This window comes from Triturus cristatus, chromosome 4_2, assembly GCF_964204655.1.
Source record: "Triturus cristatus chromosome 4_2, aTriCri1.1, whole genome shotgun sequence".
NCBI lineage: Eukaryota > Metazoa > Chordata > Amphibia > Caudata > Salamandridae > Triturus > Triturus cristatus.
The window spans coordinates 97,907,046-97,927,453 of NC_140586.1; the positions used below are offsets into that span (position 1 = coordinate 97,907,046).

Here is a 20,408-nt window from a genome sequence, read left to right on the forward strand (position 1 = left end):
TGCTCAGCCCTGAAAGGTTTACCTTCTTTTTTAGAGGACATAGTTAGGTGGTAACCCTCCCTTCTAAGATCTATAGAAATGCATTTGCCCGGTGGGTTACCACATGGATTGGTAATATCTTCAAATGGATGTTCGACATCAAGGCACTCTCATTTGCCGATGACAAACAGCTGCTAGACGATATGACCCTCTTTCTCACATTTCATCAGTCTTCTTGGCAACTCCTTGAAGCTTCTATAGCTCACTAAGACCAGAGGAGACATTTTGGTGATTGGTTGACACCTTTAAACCTGGTCAGACAGGCTGTGGTCCCCGTTGCAGCAAGATCAGCCTGTCTTCATGGCTATAGTAAAAAATCTGGGTTTTGGTTTGATCAAGAACTCACCCCCGACTGACAGATTTAGAGAGTATAAGGCTTCTAAGTCTTGCTTGGAAGAAAGTTGCACAGTTTATTACGAACGAGAAGCAAAGAAGCGAGAGTCAATGGTTGGTGCCATGATGCTAGTCACCTTTCAATATGGAAATATAATTTACTTCGATCTCCATGAGGGGCAGTTGAAAAAGCTTCAGAGGATTAAAAACATGGCGACCAGGGTGGTCCACCACATCTCTGCTGTTTGTTGTTCTCTACACTGTCTCGTGAATAAACAGAGAATTTGTTACACCATTCTCTGCTTTGCTCAGCGGCCTTCCTACTGGACTGTTCCTGAGGGCCTGTCTGATCTCTCCATACACTACTCCAGGATCTCATAGATCAGGCTGATTATTGAGGCTTAAAATGCCTTGCTTTGGTAAAGCCTGCTTCGGCGGCAAAGCCTATGGGGATCTTGGTTGGATTTGGATGTAGTGTTCTAGTCTGCCAGCTTCATCAACTCTCTTATTATCTTGTTTTTAGGAAAAATCTGAAAATCAATGTGCTCTGTTATTTTTTCTCAGTGTGAGCCTAGTTGGTTGTCAGTTGAATTGAGATGACTATGTATATCATACAAATTTGGAAGTTTTATGCCTGGTATTCTTCAGTTCTTAGAGATGCAACATCTCTCTTCTGGGACTTCTCATTAAAATCTATTTTCTGTTTGCTCTGGTTGGCTGTACAATTGTGAGCAATTAAGCACCAAGGAATTTATACAATATAAAGTGTTCTGGGTTCCAGTCTGACACTAGGGAATATTTAGAACTTATATCTGAAGAACAGCTTTGTTCAAGGCTATTACTTTTGACAATTGTGACTCAAACAATATTTACTGTAGATACATTTTCAACCTTAACATTGTTATCTGTAGCTTCAAGTTTTATTTTCATTGTGTTAAATATCAAACTTATTGTAGAAAAAGCGTCCTTACCTGTAGATCCAGGTGTATAGATAGTTTTATCGGCCTGGATAAATATGTATCCACTTTGAAAGGAAACCAGGACCACTTTCTCCACTTGGCATACAGGAGATTTGGCGATGACGTAGACATACTGTTTGAGTTTGGAATCTGCCTTCATTTCTTTGGCAGGAACCTGAATAAAGAGAAGGTTTCTATTATTACCACCATGGCCTTTAAAATAGTGTAATAGCCATGTGTTTTCCTGATCTTATGTAACTGAACCATGGGTGTTTTGCACACTATATTGCCAATTAGGGATGGCGCTGTTCTGTGATCAGCGTGGTGTTTGTAAGCAATAACCTGCCGTTCTCCATTTTTTTATGTTCTTAACATCTCATATTGAACAATGTTGTGCAGCGTGTGACCTATGTCCATGCCCTACTGTCCCCTGCCCAGAAGAGTTAATTCCGCGTCCACTCACCGTTATCTCTGACATCCCCAAGTACCCATTTACGCTGTTGACACCGATGTTGGTAGAGAAAAGACTCTTCCTCTTCAGTGGAAAGTCGTACACAGAGACTTCGACATTAATAGCGGCGTTATGATTGTGGACTTCGACAACAACTGTCTCGCTGTTCTCCACTCGCAGGACATTGGGGGTGATCAGGGTACATCTGTGGGAGTCAAAGCAATGCATTTACATTGTATCCCTCCTGAGATTGTTTGTTCCCATTAATACCCTCCCTTACCAGTGCATTGTTTACTGGTTGACCAGAGTAACTTAAGCTCAGCAAGTCCATGCAATGAACATCCATAACATTGAAAAGTCCAGGTGAGCCATTAAAGCATTTCTGTTGGGGACATTGAGGCCAATTGATCATTGTTGTTGTACTTGAGATAAAGTAAAGGGATTGATTACATGTTAGGATAATGTTGGTGTGAGGGTGATGGTTAGCTGTAAGGATTGTCTAGGGCTAGAGATATGTAAGTGCTTTGGATAGAGTTAGAATCAGGGTAGAATGAAGAGGACACAATAAACTGTGGATTCTGACATTGGAAGGTTGAATTTCTTCCACCGTATTATCCACGGGGTGGAGGTAAATTCCGAAAACACGTCCAGCCTGTGTTTATTTTTGCACTTTTGGATTTGTGGTCCTGAATGTATAGTGAAGTATGACCTGCTACAGGTACCATTATTTACAGAGAAAAAACTGGATTATTTGAGTTACAAAGCAAATCTTGAAACTTGAGATGGAACTCGTGAATTTTCCTTTGCTTTTAGCACCACATCCTGAAATCAGAGGATGTTCCATTACCACCCACCTCAAAATCAGACCTGAATGAATAAGTGAATAAGTTACACAGGAGTAGTCATGTCAGATATCTATCCTGTAACGGAACCGCCATCTTGGATTGACAGCAAGAGAAGTGTCTCATTTTCTTAAGCCAATGAACAACATCTGCAAACAAATGTACCTCAACGTAGGAGTCATTGCCTATGACAGCAAAATGTGGTCTTTTGAGTCTAATGTCTCACTACTAGGAAATCTGAGGAAAAAAATGCCTTTCCATCTTTTACCCCAATGCAATGCCAGAAACAGGGCTGGGCTGCCTGCTGATTAGAGGCGTGGATCGCCAGCGGACGGATATTTAATTCCCATTTCCAAACCAGAGATGTGCAGTTTGCACACCGACTGGTTTACGAATAGGAATACAGTTTGTGATGCGCCCTCTCTGCGAATAGGTCACATTGCAAATTGTCTATTCAGAGGGGTTAGCAAAATGGTCTGTTTAATGAATATTCATTAGTCAGGTCTCAATTTGCAACTCCCTGTGAATGGCTATCAACGCAGGGATGGGGGTCTGCAAGGGACAGCAAACCTCCAACCCTAAATGTACTTTGCCAAATGGGAAACGGTTTCAAAGCAGCCCATCTTCATTAAGACACATGTGCTGCTTTTTTTTTTTTTTTTTTTTAAATATGGTCCAGTTTGGGAAGATATTAGGGGGAGCAGGCGGCGGGCCTCTTGACCACTGCCTGTTCCCCCTAAGAAGACTGATATGATTCACAAAAGGGTAGGTACCCCAAGAGAACACCTCTGCAGCACTGCCTGCTACCTCCAAGGTTGCTGATAACATTCGCTAAAGGGAAGATGCTCCAATGGGACACCAGGCCCTTTGCGAATCAGTTACTACTCTAACTTGAGGGTTGTTAATTCCTCAATGGATTGTGATTGCAGCGGCAGTCGCAAACCGTGGCTACATTATATTCCAAATCACAAATAGAAGAAGTATGTCTCTTTCACTCCCCTTCTATTTGCGATTCTGCAAGGATCTCAAAGTCCTTTAGGCATGATAATGAATTTTCTGACTCGTAAAAGGGCTATTGTGCATCAAGAAACATCTTTTTTTTATGGTTGCAACCCATCCATAAAGGTCACCTCCACTTCACAAAGCAAAATGAGGTCCTAAACACATGAAAACGATACATTGGACCAAAGATAACCACAGGGAATTTGGCTCAAAACACAGGTGGCTAAAGCAAGGGGATCTGAGTTCATAAATAGGGATGGGCGTGATCCTTTTTTTTCAATATGCAGTAAGAAGATCCAAAACTGGAGGTAATTCTGCAGTTTCCGCACGTGCCTACCCTGGAATGAAAAAGGAAGAAATGCAGGCAAAATGCGTGTTGAAGAAAGAAGTCCTCATTCAGCGTAGTTTGACATGCACAGAATAAGGAATCTTTGTGGCATTCATTACTGTCAGGGGCGGGACAATGTAATTACCTTAAATTACTTACATTGACCGGTCCCTGACAGTCATCTTCAAATCAACTTTCCAGCAAGAGAGCTTGTGTGTGGCGCCTGCCTGAGTCACAGGAGGACCCTGTAGGCAGATGTGGAATACAGACTTTACTGCCGGATATTTTGCTTTGAAGTCAGGGGCCCGACTAATGTATTTACCTTAACACAGCTAGTATTACGTTTACAGTGCCCAGACCCTCAAATTGCTCTAAAAACAGCAATCCTTTTTAGGTCTCACCTAGGCAGCCCATGCGCTGTCTCTTCGACACATGCTGTATCTAGGATAATGAGCTTGGAAAAACGCCCACCTTTTTCATCGGTTCCTGCTGCTGTCCTTTAGATATGCTGGCTTTTCAATGGTGAATACAGTTAGTGGACCCTCCTTTTGGAATTTTGTATCCTCCCATAAGGACTGATCCTCTTACATGTGTTCTTACTGTTCAAGGTATTTATACTTAGAGAGAATTATTTTTTAATTGGCCTGCCTCTTTGCTCATTAACTGTTCGGTTTACATGTGCAATGAAACTTTGGTGGATCCATTTGCTTGCTGCCGTCCCTTTGTCTCCCTGTGCCTCCTCCTCACCCCTCCCACAACACTGCTCACAGGCCCCCACCACTCCTCCGAGGCCACTACTGGTTTTCTCGTTTTTTGGTTATTTTACAAATATTTTGCAGTGCATTGCCCCTTATTTTATATTAAATGCTTTACTTTATATAGCACACATAACCATGGGCTCTGGGGCAAATTAAACAATCAGCCCATTATCACAGGATGTTGAGCAGGCACCAGACTCGAACACGGATCCCCAGCTCACCAGTTGACAGCTCTCACTGCTGTGCCATATCCTTTGCCGAGGCATGCTGCAGGGTGCAGTACCATATGTGGCCAAAAGAGGTCACAAGGGTCACCTAGTGACAGCCTGTGGTACTGCACCCTCACAACACTGCTTGTTTTAACGTGGAGTCGGAACTGCCATTAACATGAATAATGATGTATTTCCTTCCAATGCAAGACAGTTCTGGGAGTAAACATGAACAAATTTAACAAGCATGCATTATAGTTTTCATGTTAATGGCACTATTTACTATTTGAATCATTCAGGGGCACGATTCCAGTTAAGTTTCTTTTTTGATACAGCTTTTATTATTCCTCCATAATCAGGGTTAGGCTGCTCTAAAGCATTTTGCTAACGCATTTTTCATGCCAAACAGTTGTTTTATACATGCAGGTACAATTGCAAACTATACTTCCCACAATGCGCCTGTTGACTCTTCCATTGGAAGAGTGTGGCATTTCACTAACGCCTTCGGCATGCCACATTAGTGTTTCCAGACACGCGGCCCTGAACCTACAGTTCCCATGATCCTTATCCTGGTGTCATGGGGACACGCCTTTCTCTGACACACGTTTAAGAGACACCCGGGCCCACAGCCAGAGTCCTAAAACCTAGTGTTGGATGAGGAACTCCATGGGCGCTCTGTAGGTAAGCACTCTGGGGTCAATCTGCCCTTTTAATTGTTCTTGTACGACAGTGGCATGCCCCTTGCCTTTGCACTGTCGGTCAGCTTTTAATCTCTTTTTTGAGATTACATTTTTGTGTTGGAACTCACCTTTGTTTTGTAAATCATACTGAGAGATATATACACCTAACATTGATTGGCACTTGACTCATGGCCAGAGTTCATCACAGCCCTATGGCGCCTGCTCTTAAATTACTCTTGTCTGAGCCAAAATCTGTTATGTTGATATTTATTTCTATCACATATGTGCCCCTGCTCCTAATAGATGCCTGGGCTTTTTTCACTTCTACATTGCTCTCTACTGAACACATTAACAGCACCACTTTAGTGCACCTGTCCCTCCCTCAAAAAGCTGTGCTTCTTGCTTGCCGGCATTTGGGATTATGTGGAGACTGAAAGCTGCCAGGTTAGGGCAACACCACAGGTCCAAGTCATAGAGCTTTTTTTTCAACTATACTTTTGAACGAGAGAAACTGACATGCAATCAACCGTACTCCCAGAAAGGTGTGTGATGATCACATCTCAAGTTATGTTAACAGCCTTGGGTATGTCAAAGTCTTTAAATTAATCTGATCTTGATGCCTCATACATTTTAACTTGCAAAGTTGTTAATTTTCATTATCGTATATCACAATGATTTAATAAACAATTCTGATTATATCATTTGCACACTTTATTTTAACCTTTTAACTAACGGAAGCAAGCCACGTTAATTTGTCAAAACGTGTACACTTATGCTTGCACCCAGTGAAAGATGGCTATTTTATTAATGCTTAATGAACTCAGTACTTGTGAGGTCTGCTACGGAAGTAGTTGTTATCTTTTTATCTCTTCTTTTAAATTCTAGCCCCCTTTCTCTTTTTAATTGCACTAAGGGTGCAGTACTTTTTGTGGCTAATAGAGGTCCCTTTACAACTCCAGAGGAACACCTAGTAACAGCCTGTGGTACAGCACCCTTTCCTTGCTTTGTGCATTTTCTTTTATTACTATTGCACCTGCTGGAATATTTTTTGACAAAAAAGAAATCTATCAAACATTATCATTTGCAACGCCAATAGCTCACACTTTCACTAATGCGAGACCCAGTGCGTCACAAATGCTTGTTTTGCTTCGGATCTGTCTTTCCACTCAGAAAGAGAATCAGCTTGAATTTCGCTCTGCTGATGTTCAGCTAAGAGTGTGGCAAAAACATCACCACTACTCACAGAACTTGAGCATTGAAAATGAAATGAAAAGAACATTTGTAAAGCGCATAGCTACCAGGAGGCCTCCCAGCGCTAGGCATGACTAGTGCCTAGTGAAAAAACACACATGACATCATGAGCCATATAACTCAAAAGATAGGAAAGTATTTGTGAACTGTTATGTACAGAGGACCACATTTACAAAGCCCTTGCATTGCCGTTGCATCACAGTAGGATACACAAGGCAATGCAAGGGTATGGCAGTGGTGGCTGGTGGCATTTGAAAGTGGTGGGATGTAATACTTCGGGATGAGTTTTATGGTGAAAACAAGTGAGCGTGAGGGACCATAGGTGGTTCAGACTCGTGAACAGGAAAAGGGAGAAACGGAATAGGCAACCTATTTGTGTGGGTCTTGTCATCATGTAAATACAGCTAGGTAATTCTGGAGACCATGAAATAAGAGTCTTACTGTCTTTTCCTCTGCAATGCTGCTATGTAGAGAGGTCAGTATATATTTTGAGCATGGAATAAGGATGCAAATATCCCAGTAACGTGTGGGACGTGTTTAGCTTGACCGGTTCTATTATATCACTGTCAGGGGCAGAGATGTTTTAAGGCATGGGCAAAGTGGGCCCTGGCCCAGGACCCCAGCCTTTCAGGGGCCCCCTGAAAGAGCCAGCTCTGTTCTGCAGAGAGTCTTGCCCTCATGGCCTCGAATAGTTTTTAAACAGATTGTTGTTAATAGCATTTTTCCATCATTCATTTTAATGTATGAGAGTCTATTACAGACATTTTGCAGACAAAATGTGTTTTTTTCATGAAACATTCATATAAGAAGTTTCTTTTAGATCAATACAGGACCTCACAAATGGGAGGGTGTCAGAAATTATCTACAGTAATATCAGTGAACTGCTTCTGTGTTACATACTGAAAACACACATCACTATCCCTGAATATCAGATGTACACACATTTAGAATTTTACCAAAGAGGGCATGAAAGAGCTGAGACTGGATCATAAAATCAAAGCTGGACCCAACAGGGGCCCCCAAAATACATTGGCCCAGGGCCCCCAAAATCCTTAAAACGTTCCTGGTCAGGGGAAAAATATTCACACAGGTGAAGGAAAGGTGGGAAACCTTTAAAAAAGCAGGTTGAGGGTGAAAATCATGAGCTTTCCAAAACTATGTGTGAAAAAAAATAAATGTGTGTAGACACTTAGCCATGCCATGGTTACAAACAAGGCATGAAATCACACAAACAATATTCTGGTCTTATGCAAGACTGTTTTAATGATGTTTATTTCTTTTTTGCGACAAACCAGTGCTAGTAAGGATTTCCATACATGGTTCAGTTTAGGAGAGAGATTCACGGTATTGTAGGTGAAAATGTAATTTCTAAACTTTAGTCTTACTTTCTCTTGCATAAAAAATATCAACACTTAAACTCCAGTTAGTTGACAAATAAGCCTATACATTTCTCTTGCACGAGAAGAAATTGTACACTACAAATGGTAGCACGGCTTCTAGGCGCACTAAGTTCAAGGGCAAGCATTGGTATTTTGGAATTGTGCTGCTGTTATGCAAATATCTTTAATTTGACAATGGGGTGGGTTGTCTCACTAATGACCCCAAGCACCACAAACTCCACCAGAAGGCATACCACAATGGGCAATAATGCAAAGTATTCTATGCTCTATGATTCTACGCATCATGTTCGTTTGGTGCTGTTTTTCAGTGCAATATAAAAATACATGAATGTGCCGAAACTGAGCTGTAGCTCGTAGGGCGCAAGATGTAGTCTTGTAGATGATGCCTACACTGCGTTCACCTAGACCCAAAAGGTGTCTGGTAGGTAGCCCATAAGCTCAAATTCTCCCATATATAAAACTAACCCTCCTACCGAACATAGCCGACTGAACCAGTCGCCCAGATTCACCCAGAGACATGCCTCCCTATAGGCCACTGATCTTCAATCTGTGGGGCGCGACCCTGAGGGGGGCCTTGGAGTCCTGGGAAGGGGGTCGCACTTTTCCAGGCCTCGCTTCTGCCTGGAATGTAAAACATGTGCTCTTCTTTGTGGAAACTGTAACGCTTCATTCTGGTGTTTAAAATGCTTCAGTAGAAATTAATTGAGACTTCTCTGCTGTGAAAGGAAGAGGCTGGACAAACAGGTAAAACAATCCTTCATGCCAGGTAGCCTGAATAAAATGCAATTGTGTGTTCGTAGTTAATCTGTAAATGTAAAGGGTGCTTGGGAGAAATTCTGGCTTTAATTGCTTTGTGATAAAAAAAGATTTGTTTTTGTTTGGGGTGGTAGTAGGAAGAGTTAACAGCTGGGCTGTGAAGTGGATGCTTTTAATCCTAATTTACACAGCGCTTAGTACCCCTGAGGTGGTGTTGAAGGGACAGTTATACAAAAAAAAAGCATCACTTATGCTGCGGTATTACTAAAATTTACATTTTGTAAGCTCTATTTTATCCTAAAACTATTTGCACAGTTTGTAGCAGTCTATCTTATAATGTGTGTAATGCAAAAATAAAATAATGACTTACACATTCACAGTGCTTTGTCACAGGCTGTGACCTCGTAGCACTAATAATACACAAGTCACTATTCTCCACTGCGCCAACATCCGTGGATTTTGACACTGCCCCAGATTTAGAAAACCATGTAAACCTGGAGCAGTGCCAAAACCTTACGCCTCACCACAGCAAGCGTAACGAGGAGAAATGAGAGGAAAACGCCTCTCTGGATTGTTTTTGTGCAAGAAGGTGCCCCTTCCTGTACAAAAACAATCCTGCCTACATTAGCGCTAGGCAGCAATTTGTGCGTCAATTCCGGGAGAAAGTACAGGAATGCACCATATTTCACTAATAAGGTACATTCCTGCCCTTTCACATTGTCATAGGCCAGTGCAGCAAGAAGACGTGCCGTGTTGCCCTTTGACAATTCCTCATAAATGAGGCCCTTTGTGTTTTGCCACACGTTTATAAACGCGTCTACGGTCACTGACCTTTGGTGTGATAAACACGGTTTAATATTATTTCCCACTGTAAAAATGATTTGCTATGGGTATTGGGCGTTGATAGTTGTCAATGATGAGGAGTACGAAGTTCTAGATATTTTTGTCAGGGGGGTCCTTACGCCTAAAAAATCTTGACAGGGGGTCTCAGCATCAAAAAGTTTGAAGACCTCTGCTATAGGCTGTCCCCCAAGGCCCCAGTATGCGATGACAATTATCCAAGGGCATGTCGAGAAAATGTGTTATTTCATAACAGCTAGACTTTACATATGGGTATATCAGTCGATATTTCGCTTGCTTGTTGTTAAGTAGTTTTGATTGGAGGGAAGATTCTCCACAAGCCAGGTCATGGTAGTATGCTTAGGAACATCTGTCTCTGTGTGGCACGCTGTCTTTTGCATAGATTAACAGGGGGCCAGCCAATCACTGCCCAAAGCAAAGCCGTTTGACGTTGCGCTCACTTCATCTTTTTTGCTGCACAAAATATGTTTTGCCCGAGCATCCACCACTGATGTTATTATCTGCGTGGGATTCTCTGTATTTCTAACTCTGCGTAACTTTACCACATTCGCACAAAGCTCCGCTGCATATTGTCACAAAGCGCTGCGCAGAACGCTTTTTAGTTCATCTGGGTCGTAGTGGCCTGTCAGAGTTTGGTATTTGACACGGGTCCTGGCAGGAGCTGGCCAGGGCACGAGTCGGGGGTACATGCGGGTGGACGGTGTCCACCCACTTTTTTCACAGGGTGGACGCCGTCCACCCTGCCAAGTCGTTAGGCCCCTCTGAAAAAGATACTGAATTCGTCCCGGTGTATTTTCCAAACACCGGGACACTTTCAGCAGCGCCTGCACGTTATGTGCTTTCGATCACAACGTGCAGGTGGGGACGGGGCTCTCTTATTTCGGACTCCTGCTGGGCCCATAACAAAGGCGAAATCTGAGGGGTCATCAGGACTCCTTTTGTTCGAGTCTCCTGGCTGGCAGCAGTCAGGAGCCTCACACCTAAGAAAATGCTGCAGGGGGCAAACAAAGGATCACACCTTGTTAGCACTTCACACATACTTAAGAGAGGCAAGCTTTTCACTTTGTTCAGGCTCTGTTGAGGAGAAATGCATGCCTGTAAGAAAGTAAGATGTCTTGCTCTTTCCCAGTATTTGCACAAAATAAATAACATTTACATAGTGCTTACTACCCCTGAGGAGGCGTTGTAATAATTTAAATATCACAATTTTTTCTTTTAAAGCACTATGGTTAGACAAAGCTTTATGCTGACAAAAGGCAACATTGTTTTATGTGAAGGTTAGAAAAGTGTGAATCTTCTGCCTAAATCAGGAGGGTTTGCAAGTACACTCAAAATGTGCTCAAATGTACTCATGCTAGACCTGCTAAACATATATATATATGTGAGGGCTTAAGATCTGATGTCACTTCTTGTGATGCCACTTCCTGTGATGTCAAGCATTATGATGTCACATGCAGCAATGTCACGTGTTTTGATGTCACGCGCCGTAATGCCACTTGTATACTGATTAATTAGGTTAGTCCCCCCACTTCTTTATTAGGTCTCGCCTGACCCAGCGCATGCACTGGCCTGGCGAGACTTTTAGTGTGTGGGTTTTCAAAGGGCTACCACAGGCTTTTGGTGGCCTAGAGCTTGCGTTCACGCAAGCGTGCACGAGTGCAGCCGCCATCTGTCTTTGATCGCGATCACTTTCACTTTCGCGGGCAGCGTGGCCGTGTGACTTTCACAGCCGCGCGGCCAATGCTTGTTTTCTTTGCATTCTTGACCTGTAAGCTTGACTTTCTAATATGATAAACAGGACTACATTGGAAATGGTAAACACAAGAGCGCTGCTTTAGGCCCGCAGAAAACGTGAGGGTAACTGGAGGACTTTCGCAGTAAAGTTGAGCACTTAATACATTAAATGAAAAGCCATTTGGAATGTCTGTAGTCATCCAACAAAGTAATACTGTCAGCGTTCACTACATTTCAGCCGCCACCCCCCTCCCCCCAGGGTAAGAATGAAGGCGCCATTCTTCCAGCACAAATAGGCCTTTATTGTGCGATCTCTGCCGCCAGCCCCATGTGACCGGCCGAGCCTTCTCCCTAGCTCTTGCCACCGGTGCCCCCCTGGCACTAATACCCTGGCGCAGTCTCGTAAACGCCAGACAAGCCTTAGCTCTGCAACCAGTATCTGCCCAGACTGGTAAACCGTGCCACAAGATCTGGGATTTCCGCCCACGTCATTAACCGACACTGTTACTAAACCCCGCCCCAATCAAATCCTGGCAGGCGCAGTCTCTATCTAGTGCCTGCCAGCAGTCCCAATTACTTAAAACTAGGATCTGGTAATCCGATTACTAGGAGGAATACTTTCTCCCAAGTAATCCGGATCAGATCCTTAACTCTGCCCCATCCCCTGAACACACACAATGCCTCTACTGCGCCTTCCTTGCCCTCAGCTGCATTACAATAGCGCCGCAGCGCCTGAGCTTCGAGTATCTGTAAAAGTCTTCCTGTCCAGCCGCGCTCTCTCCAGCAAAGGCAGGATCTACGCCATGGAGTTATGCATTCAGTTTAAAGATGTAAGTGTAACAGGTGAAGCCCACTAGACCCGCCAGGTCTGCCCATTGGGATCAGCGGAGTAGCGCGCGCTATACGTCAAAAAGAGCCTCCACACTTGTCAGGGGTAGTAACCGCTATCTAAATGGCAGTACAATCATTAAAGTCTCCAGTTTTGTCTTTCCTCTGCCATTTGAAATGCTCGACTGTGCCGGACTCTAGCCCTTCTGCTGTCAGTCTATGCCTTCGCCTCATAACTGAAGCTGGAAGTTGCTCTAAGGCACACAACAACCTTTTTAGGTCTGAATTGGCAGCACAGCTGTCACCAGACTGTATGTGATCAACAAAAAATAAAAACTAGCATTGGTAAAGCCAATAGGTCTCAGCAACGAGAGAGCTATTGGCTTTGTCAATGTTTATTGGCTAGTGCGTTGGCATGGTCATGGGGGAGTGCACTAAAGTGAACAACACTGGACTTGCCGAACCAGAAAACAACATTGAAAAAAGGCACGATGGAAGAGAAGATGAATAAAAGGAGAACAAAATACGAATTGGTAGTAAAATAAATAAAACAAATAAATAAAAAACCGAGGAAACACCTAAGGAGAAAAATCACACGAAAAACGATCACCATAGGCAGAATGCTTACAGAGTTCACACTACTATACGATATGCTCGGTAACCACATTTTTGCGTGTAATAGCCTGATTTTTTCACATATATATACAGCCGCAAATACCAGCAACCGCACAGGTATGCGTCACAGTCTTCTGAGGCTAGGGCTGCGCTGTGAATGGACCCCAAAAAACAGACTTGAAGACACAGGGAACAAGCATTGAAAATGCAATTGGCCTCGCCTTTCATTAAGTTAGTTCTTGGCTTTGCTATACAAAACCATTAGCAAAGTAAATGGCTTTATCTTAATCAAAGGCGAGACCTATTGCATTTTCAATGCTTCTTAGGACTTGTGCCCTGGAGCTGGCACATCCGTGACCGCCATTGTCCTTTCCTAGTCTGGCCGTCAGTGAGAGCAAATGGGTCTAGGCACACATTGGCCAGTAAAAGTCTGTAATTAGCGAAGGTCTAGGAGAATGCTAACAGTATTGCAATAGCGACACTCAGCGGTCAATCACGGTAGAAACAGACGAGCATGACGCACACACACCTTTGCACAGCAGGGAGAGGAGACAAAGAGGGAGGCCAACATAAAAGCCAAAAGAGAGTTATTAAAAGAGAGGAAGATAGGAGAAGTGAAGAGAACATGCGGAACAATACTACTGACCATAAATGACCGACTAGGACCAGCGCAGCACACGCAGACATCGATAAGGACACTGAGGTGAGAAACAGACACTGAGAAAGAGAGGCAGAGAAAACAGAAAAGGGCAAACACTGGGAGTGACGGGGCAGAGAGATGTAATATGTCCATGAGAAAGACAGCGAGGGAAAAAGTCACAGAAACTAAGAGGGCGAAAGAGAAAACTGTAGTGCAAGGTTGAAGGAAAGTGCAAAGGTGAAAAAAGAGAAGCTGCGGAACACGAACAAGTAAGGGAGAGAAAGAAGGAGAACGAGGCAAAGTGGGGCAGTGACGGACAGAGAGATGGGGCGACAGAGAAACAGAGCTGGAGATGGAGGCAGAGTGAGAAATACAACCTCGAAGTTGGGGGCATATCAAAAACCCATGCAACCCCCGAGGAGCAGGGGACTCCACTATTACAACTATTGATGGGGGTGGGAGGTGCAGTCAATGAATATCTGTGAGATTGGGAGACTAAGGGGCCCCTCTTCACATTCTGCAGGGGGTGCATTTCATTTCGCAGGTTCTGCTGACGAAGCTCTCTGTCAGGCTGGCGAGGGCCCCTGAAGCAGGGGGCGACGAGGGGTCCGGCAGGTGTACTCCTTTGGAGACTATGTGCACTCTCTGGGCTGCCCCCGCAGCAGCTCTAGAGCTCTACGAAGGCTGACGCCACAGCGCAGGTCATGCAGGCACATTTGCCGGTAATACCTGGGTGTCCGCTACACGCAGGTTCTCTCAGTGCTCATAGCTCGGCTGGGACCCCGTCGGCCTCTCTCAGTACTCCGAGGCGGGTCCCACATCAACTACCCTTAATACTCTGACAGGGGTGCCGCAGTAGTACGGTCCGCTAGTTTGTATATCCCTGCGGGTACTCCCAGTACTCTGAGGTGAGTCCCCCGGCAGCCTCTCTCTCAGATATGGTTGACGTAGACGGACCCCGTCTGCCCCTCACAGTCCACTGAACTGCGCAGCCCTGCAGGTACAGTACTTTAGCTCGGTGGTACCCGTGAGGGCTGTACTCACTGTGTCTGACTGTGCACCAGGGAAGCCAGGCAGAGCTGAAGCAGGAGCTGCAGAAGCGCCTTTCCCTCCATGCTGCCGTCTGGAGGGCAGTGTCTGCGGGCCCCTGCCCCCCAGCCGCTTTTATATCTCTCCCTTCCCTTCTTGACCTCTGCAACCCGAAGCCTGCAAACAGACATCCATTAATCAGTTACTGGCTGAGCCCATCCTGCCGGGAATTTCCAAATCTCGTGTGCCCTCTGGGTATTAGCCAGACCTGAAATCGCAGAGGCGGCTCCTTGTCTTAAACCCAAATCACACACTGCCTGCTCCATCACCGACACGATTTGCGAAATCCACATCAGGTGCTGGTTTGTTAATGTTGCTTTAGTGTCTTCCATTTGAGACAAAGGGCCGGGGTGTGTCAGTGCAAGACGTAAAGGGATAGCCCCGCTGCAGACAATAAATAAACAAGCATTGGCATATCCAATAGGTCTCGCCTTTGGGACTTTATAAGTATTTAGTTATGCAGCACAATATCCTTGGTGCAACAACATTAACTGTTGCATGGTTAAACACTTACAAGGTCCCAAATGCGAGACCTATTGTCTATGCCAATGCTTGTTGTTAAAACTATGAGGAATACACAATATTTGTTAAAGTAAGCAGCTCGTTTCGACCAGTGGTGCTGAACACCCAGGTACAGTGTGCTATTTTGAAGTCAGGTGGGAAGTTTGAGTCCGAAAATGCATTTAAAAAATATCTGTACAAAGTTCGAGAATGTTGAGCCAGCGCCCCAACCTGTACCTGCGCTTCAAGTGCTTATTTTGAGGCACTGATCAATGCCATTTGCTGAAGTAAAGTAAATGGTTGACATAAGAACATAAGGAGTAGAGGGGTGGAGGAAGGAGAGATGGTGGAGAGAGGTTAAATGAAGGGCGGGTGGAAGAGGGAGGAAGGCAGGGTTAGAAATGGGAGAGGAAAATGAACATTGGGGTGGGTACAGGAAGAAGGCGGTATGGACGGCTGAATACAAGAGGCAGTGAGAGAAAAGAGGAGACATATAAAGGAGAGAGAAGCGAAGGGGGAAGTAGAGAGGTAGTGAGCGGCGGATAGGGGAGGGGTGGAAAGCAGGGTTGTGGTGTAGAGGGCAGGCGGAGAAGACCAGATGAAGGGGGGTGGATACAGTAAATGTGAGAGAGTCAAGATGAGAGGAAGGTGGACAGGGTGGGGAGAGGTGGAATGATCGCGGAAGGGAGAGGGCAAAGTGGACGAGGGACGAGAGAAGGTAGGTGTAGAAGAGAGGGGGCTAGTCGGAAAAAAGGGGCTTGAGGGAGAGGGTGAGGTGAATGAGTGGAGAGTTCATTTGATAGACAGGGCGGAGGGCAGCTGAGTTTGGGAGTGAGAGTGGTGGAGCGGAGGAGGAGAGGGAGGTCCAGCCAGGACACAGGAGTGGAGGAGAGCGAGCTGAGAGGAGGAAAGGAGGGAAGTATGCTGACGAGGGAGAGTGCAGATCAGTGAGTCTTATGGAGGGATGGAGATGAAGAGGGAAGAGATGACGAGGAGGACTGAGGGTAGTGGTGATGAAAGGGGAGATGAAAACATTGGAACTCTCCGAAACAGGGACAGCAGGGGAAGGAAGGAGTGTCGATGGGTAACGAGGGGACAGGCTAATGCAGGGGGAGAGTAGTAGAGGAGAAGAAGGCCGGGTGGTAAGTGAGGTGGGAAAAAATTGAAAAGAAAGAGGAGTGCGGGGAGAGGGAACAGACCTGGTGGAGGTCACGAGAAGGGAAGGGGGAGAGGAAAGGAAGGAGAAGAGCTTGGTACAGGAGATGAAAGGACAGGGAGAGAAACATAGGAAATGACAGTAAGGGTGTCTAGTCAGGAGAAGGCGCGAGGGCTGTGGTAGAGGAGTAGGGAGACACGTCATAAAGGAGGCAGTGGAACGCGAAAGATCATTAAAGAGGAAAGAAGTGGGGGAGTTGTAAAGCACTCCAATACCTTCGGAGATGTTTATGTTTGATGGTGCTTACAACATCCATTATCTGAATGTGGAGCTAGTTTACTCTGTAACTTGCAGTGTTTTAGACAAGTGACTAGTGAAGAGACAGATGGCCTCCCTCCATCACAGGCAATAGGCCAAACTATCTAGGGACTCCCAACTCCCTCTAGTCATGCCTGTATACTTAAGGATCATTTCTGAGTTGTAAAGCCTTTTATTTTGCACAAAGAGATTTTTCGGAAATTGACTGCATTACATACTCATAACTGCTGTTTGAGAATGTGTCAAAGTGTCACACACAAGCTGTTGAAATGCCAAAGATAACTAAATTAAAAATGTGGAAATGTCACACATAGGCAAACCAAAACCATAGCAGCTATGAACAGGAGCTCGACGCCCTAAAGAAGCATGTGCTACGCGGGCCCATACTTCTGGGTAAAAGACTAATGATAACATATTGCTCATCAACTACAGCAGGTTGTCTGTCCTATGTGGTGGTTTCATGTTCAATTTAATCACTGGCCTTCATTCTTCACTTTGCTGCTGACGCCTTCCCCATAGTGTGCCTCGGCAACATCCTATAGCTCAATGCTTACCAAAGACAGACCGCAGTGATCGATCCACCACTGGGTCTCTCACAACCATACCCGCCATACCAGCTATCCCTGCCATCATCACAGCAGCAACAGCACCCCAACTTCTGGTTCGACTGTGAAAAATCACCACCATACATCCGGCAATGTCTACAACATGTGAAGCCAACAGATCTTCCGCTTCCGCCCAAGCAATGTTCCAAGTCGCGGCTGTCCCACTGTTGCCATGGTGACAGTTTCACCCTTTAAAGTCTAGGATAGCGACATCGGCCATCTTGAAATGGGACGCTTTAGTCATTCTGGTTCTGGAGCTGTAGGTATTTGACTAAATTGAGCATAAATCTTGCAACAATTTGATGTGAAATACAGAAATGTTTATCATTCTTTTGACAGTGTTTTAGTTTTTTCGTCATATTTGTTTTGTGTGATACATCATACTTTGGCCTGTGTTCTAAGTAGGGCGCAACTTTTTTTTCCATGTCGGCCGTGTCAATATTAACAGACACACATAAAGGACTATCAGAAGCATCGGACTATTACGGAGGGACAGCATCCTACATACACGCGCGACAGACCAGGCAAGGCAAGTTGAAAGAACCAGGAAGGATTTGGTTCCGTAGGGAGGGCTGCAACCGATTAGTGCACAACACAGAAGAAATGATCCCCCAAGCCGCCTCTGTTTTGATGCAGCTACACAGCCAATAAAGCAGAAAGCAACACCCTGCATTTTTAGCGTAAAGCAAGCTAAAGAGGCAGAACAAATAACTACCCGTGTTGGGTGGATTATCAATCAATATACACACACGGCGCTGGAAAAGCATCCCGCCGCTGCGTCCAACGATGAGAAAAGGGGAAGTTAATAATATCCGCTATTAATTTGACACGAAGGGAAAAAATGTGTCTATCGTGGCACGGGGAGCGCCTCGTGTGTCATTCGACCCTGGGAGTGCCGTGAATCGATCTCGGAGGGGGGTGGGGAGAGACTAAAAAACAAAGGAAAAAAATGCGTCTGTTGTGGCGCTGGGAGCGCCTCGTGTGTCGATCTCGGAGGGGGTGGGGAGAGACAAAAAAAAGCTGTTGGCATTGTGAAAAATATAGTGCGTCCCGGCGGCTAATGAAGGAGACCGTCTCACGCAGCGAGTAAAGCATCCAGTCCCGGTGGGCGGGGCTAAAGCGCGCCTTCAAGGAAAGTATACTGAGCGCGCCATGCACACGTTGTGCAGACATGCAACTCATGCTTTGTTCTTGTCTATCTGATGTCACGTGTAATCCCCTGAAACGCAGCACTTGCACATCTTATGTCCGTCCGTGTGCAGGCTTTGGAATCCGTATTGATTCCAAAAGGCCCTCGCATGGCGAGACAGCGCATGCGAGCTGCTAAAACCAGGCGAGACCTAAAAAGGTGCTCCAGTTACAATATTGTGAAGGTGGTGCGTAAGTTATAAAGTTAAGGTAGGACTATAGCTTCAGAATTTGTAATGTTTGGGTAGTTTAAGTTTTGCTTGTGTAGGAAATATCTATCTATCTATCTATCTATCTATCTATCTATCTATCTATCTATCTATCTATCTATCTATCTATCTATCTATCTATCTATCTATCTATCTATCTATCTATCTATCTATCTATCTATCTATCTATCTATCTATCTATCTATCTATCTATCTATCTATCTATATTCACAAAAAAACCATAGCTTTCAGGGGTGTTATAGTTAGTTGGCCATTTCACTCGTACAAAACCATAGAAATTCCTCCGTTATAGTTAGTTCTGCTAACTATAATTCACGCACCCGCAATGCACTGCTGATGATGTCACATATTGCATCATTCATGACATGGTCAGTGACATCACTGATGACATCTCAAATGACATCACTGATGACATCACTGATGACATCATACAGTGAATGTGGTTTAGTTTGAAATTTAAATATGTATTATATATATCCCAATCTGTATTGAAGATTGAGTGGATATATAACTGTCTGGATGGAGGATTTAGTAGCTGTCTGACTGTCTTTTTAAATGAGTAATTAAAAGTGTCTCACTTAATACATGGATTAGTAACTAACTATGTGAATGTGTGCAGCACTGTCTCTGTTGTTGTATAACATGCTGCATCAGTTGGTCATTAACTACATGAGTGTGTATATTAGTTATTGATTAGTTGGGTGAGTATTTGTATGGGACACTGAGTTTGTGTGTGGTTGGATGGGGTGTGTGTATCTATGCATAGATGTGTGAATGGTTGATTGACTAGGTGTATAGGTTTAAGAGTGCATGTGGAAACAGTTGTTTGGGGGACTGAGTGTATTTATTTGTGTGTTGGTGAGCGAATATATGTTTTAGTTGTACATCTTCAACAAAGTAAAAAAATAAAAGGCATTGTATGTGAGAGTTGGTGTATATAAATAAGTATGTGTAAGAGTCAATGATTGTGAGAGTAACACTAAGAATGAGTGTATAAGTAATGGTGCTTTTTTAACATATTAACTATGAATTACTATGTGTTTGAATAAATGAGGTGTTGTTGGATAATTGTGCAAGTGAGTAAATGTAAGTGCGATTAATTTTTTTCATGAGTGAGTAGGATGACTGCATAACCGACTAAGATGACTGCTGATGTGTCAATGTCTATATATGTGCATTTGATAGTGTTCTATTAATTAATGACTGCCTGTATAGATGATTCTGTTGTTGAATGGGTAGTTGTGTGTGTAGACTTAGGAATCAGTGAGTGGGTATGTAGTAACTGGTATTGGTGTGTCAATGGTTTCAAATATGGTACTCTGTATTTTACAGTGAGTGATGAAAGGTTATACTAGTGTATGATGAGGTGTATCAGATTGTCACATGGATGATATCATCAGTGATGTCATTTGAGATGTCATCAGTGATGTCATCAGTGATGTCACTGACCATGTCATGAATGATGCAATATGTGACATCATCAGCAGTGCATTGCGGGCGTGCGAGTTATAGTTAGCAGAACTACCTATAATGGAGGAATTTCTATGGTTTTGTACGAGTGAAATGGCCAGCTAACTATAACACCCCTGAAACCTATGTTTTTTTCTGTGAATTTCTAAGGTTTTTTAAATACTA

The 20,408-nt window shown here is 44.2% G+C and overlaps 1 protein-coding gene across 2 annotated transcripts in view; it reads right to left on the minus strand.

Moving 5' to 3' along the window:
- The window catches only part of LOC146833089 (A.superbus venom factor 1-like), a 271,604-nt gene extending 256,549 nt beyond the window's left edge, over positions 1-15,055 (minus strand). Inside the window, exons 1-4 of one of the 2 annotated variants that reach the window (XM_085600728.1) lie at positions 14,984-15,055; positions 14,731-14,892; positions 1,795-1,987; positions 1,344-1,506 (exon numbers count right to left, since the gene is read on the minus strand). In XM_085600728.1, coding sequence (XP_085456854.1) covers positions 1,344-1,506; positions 1,795-1,987; positions 14,731-14,801 — 427 coding nt within the window. In that variant the 5' untranslated portion in view covers positions 14,802-14,892; positions 14,984-15,055. Of the gene's footprint in view, positions 1-1,343; positions 1,507-1,794; positions 1,988-14,730 lie in introns of both variants that reach the window. The other variant, XM_085600727.1, reaches the window with a different exon arrangement.
- Between the last annotated feature and the right edge of the window lie 5,353 nt (positions 15,056-20,408).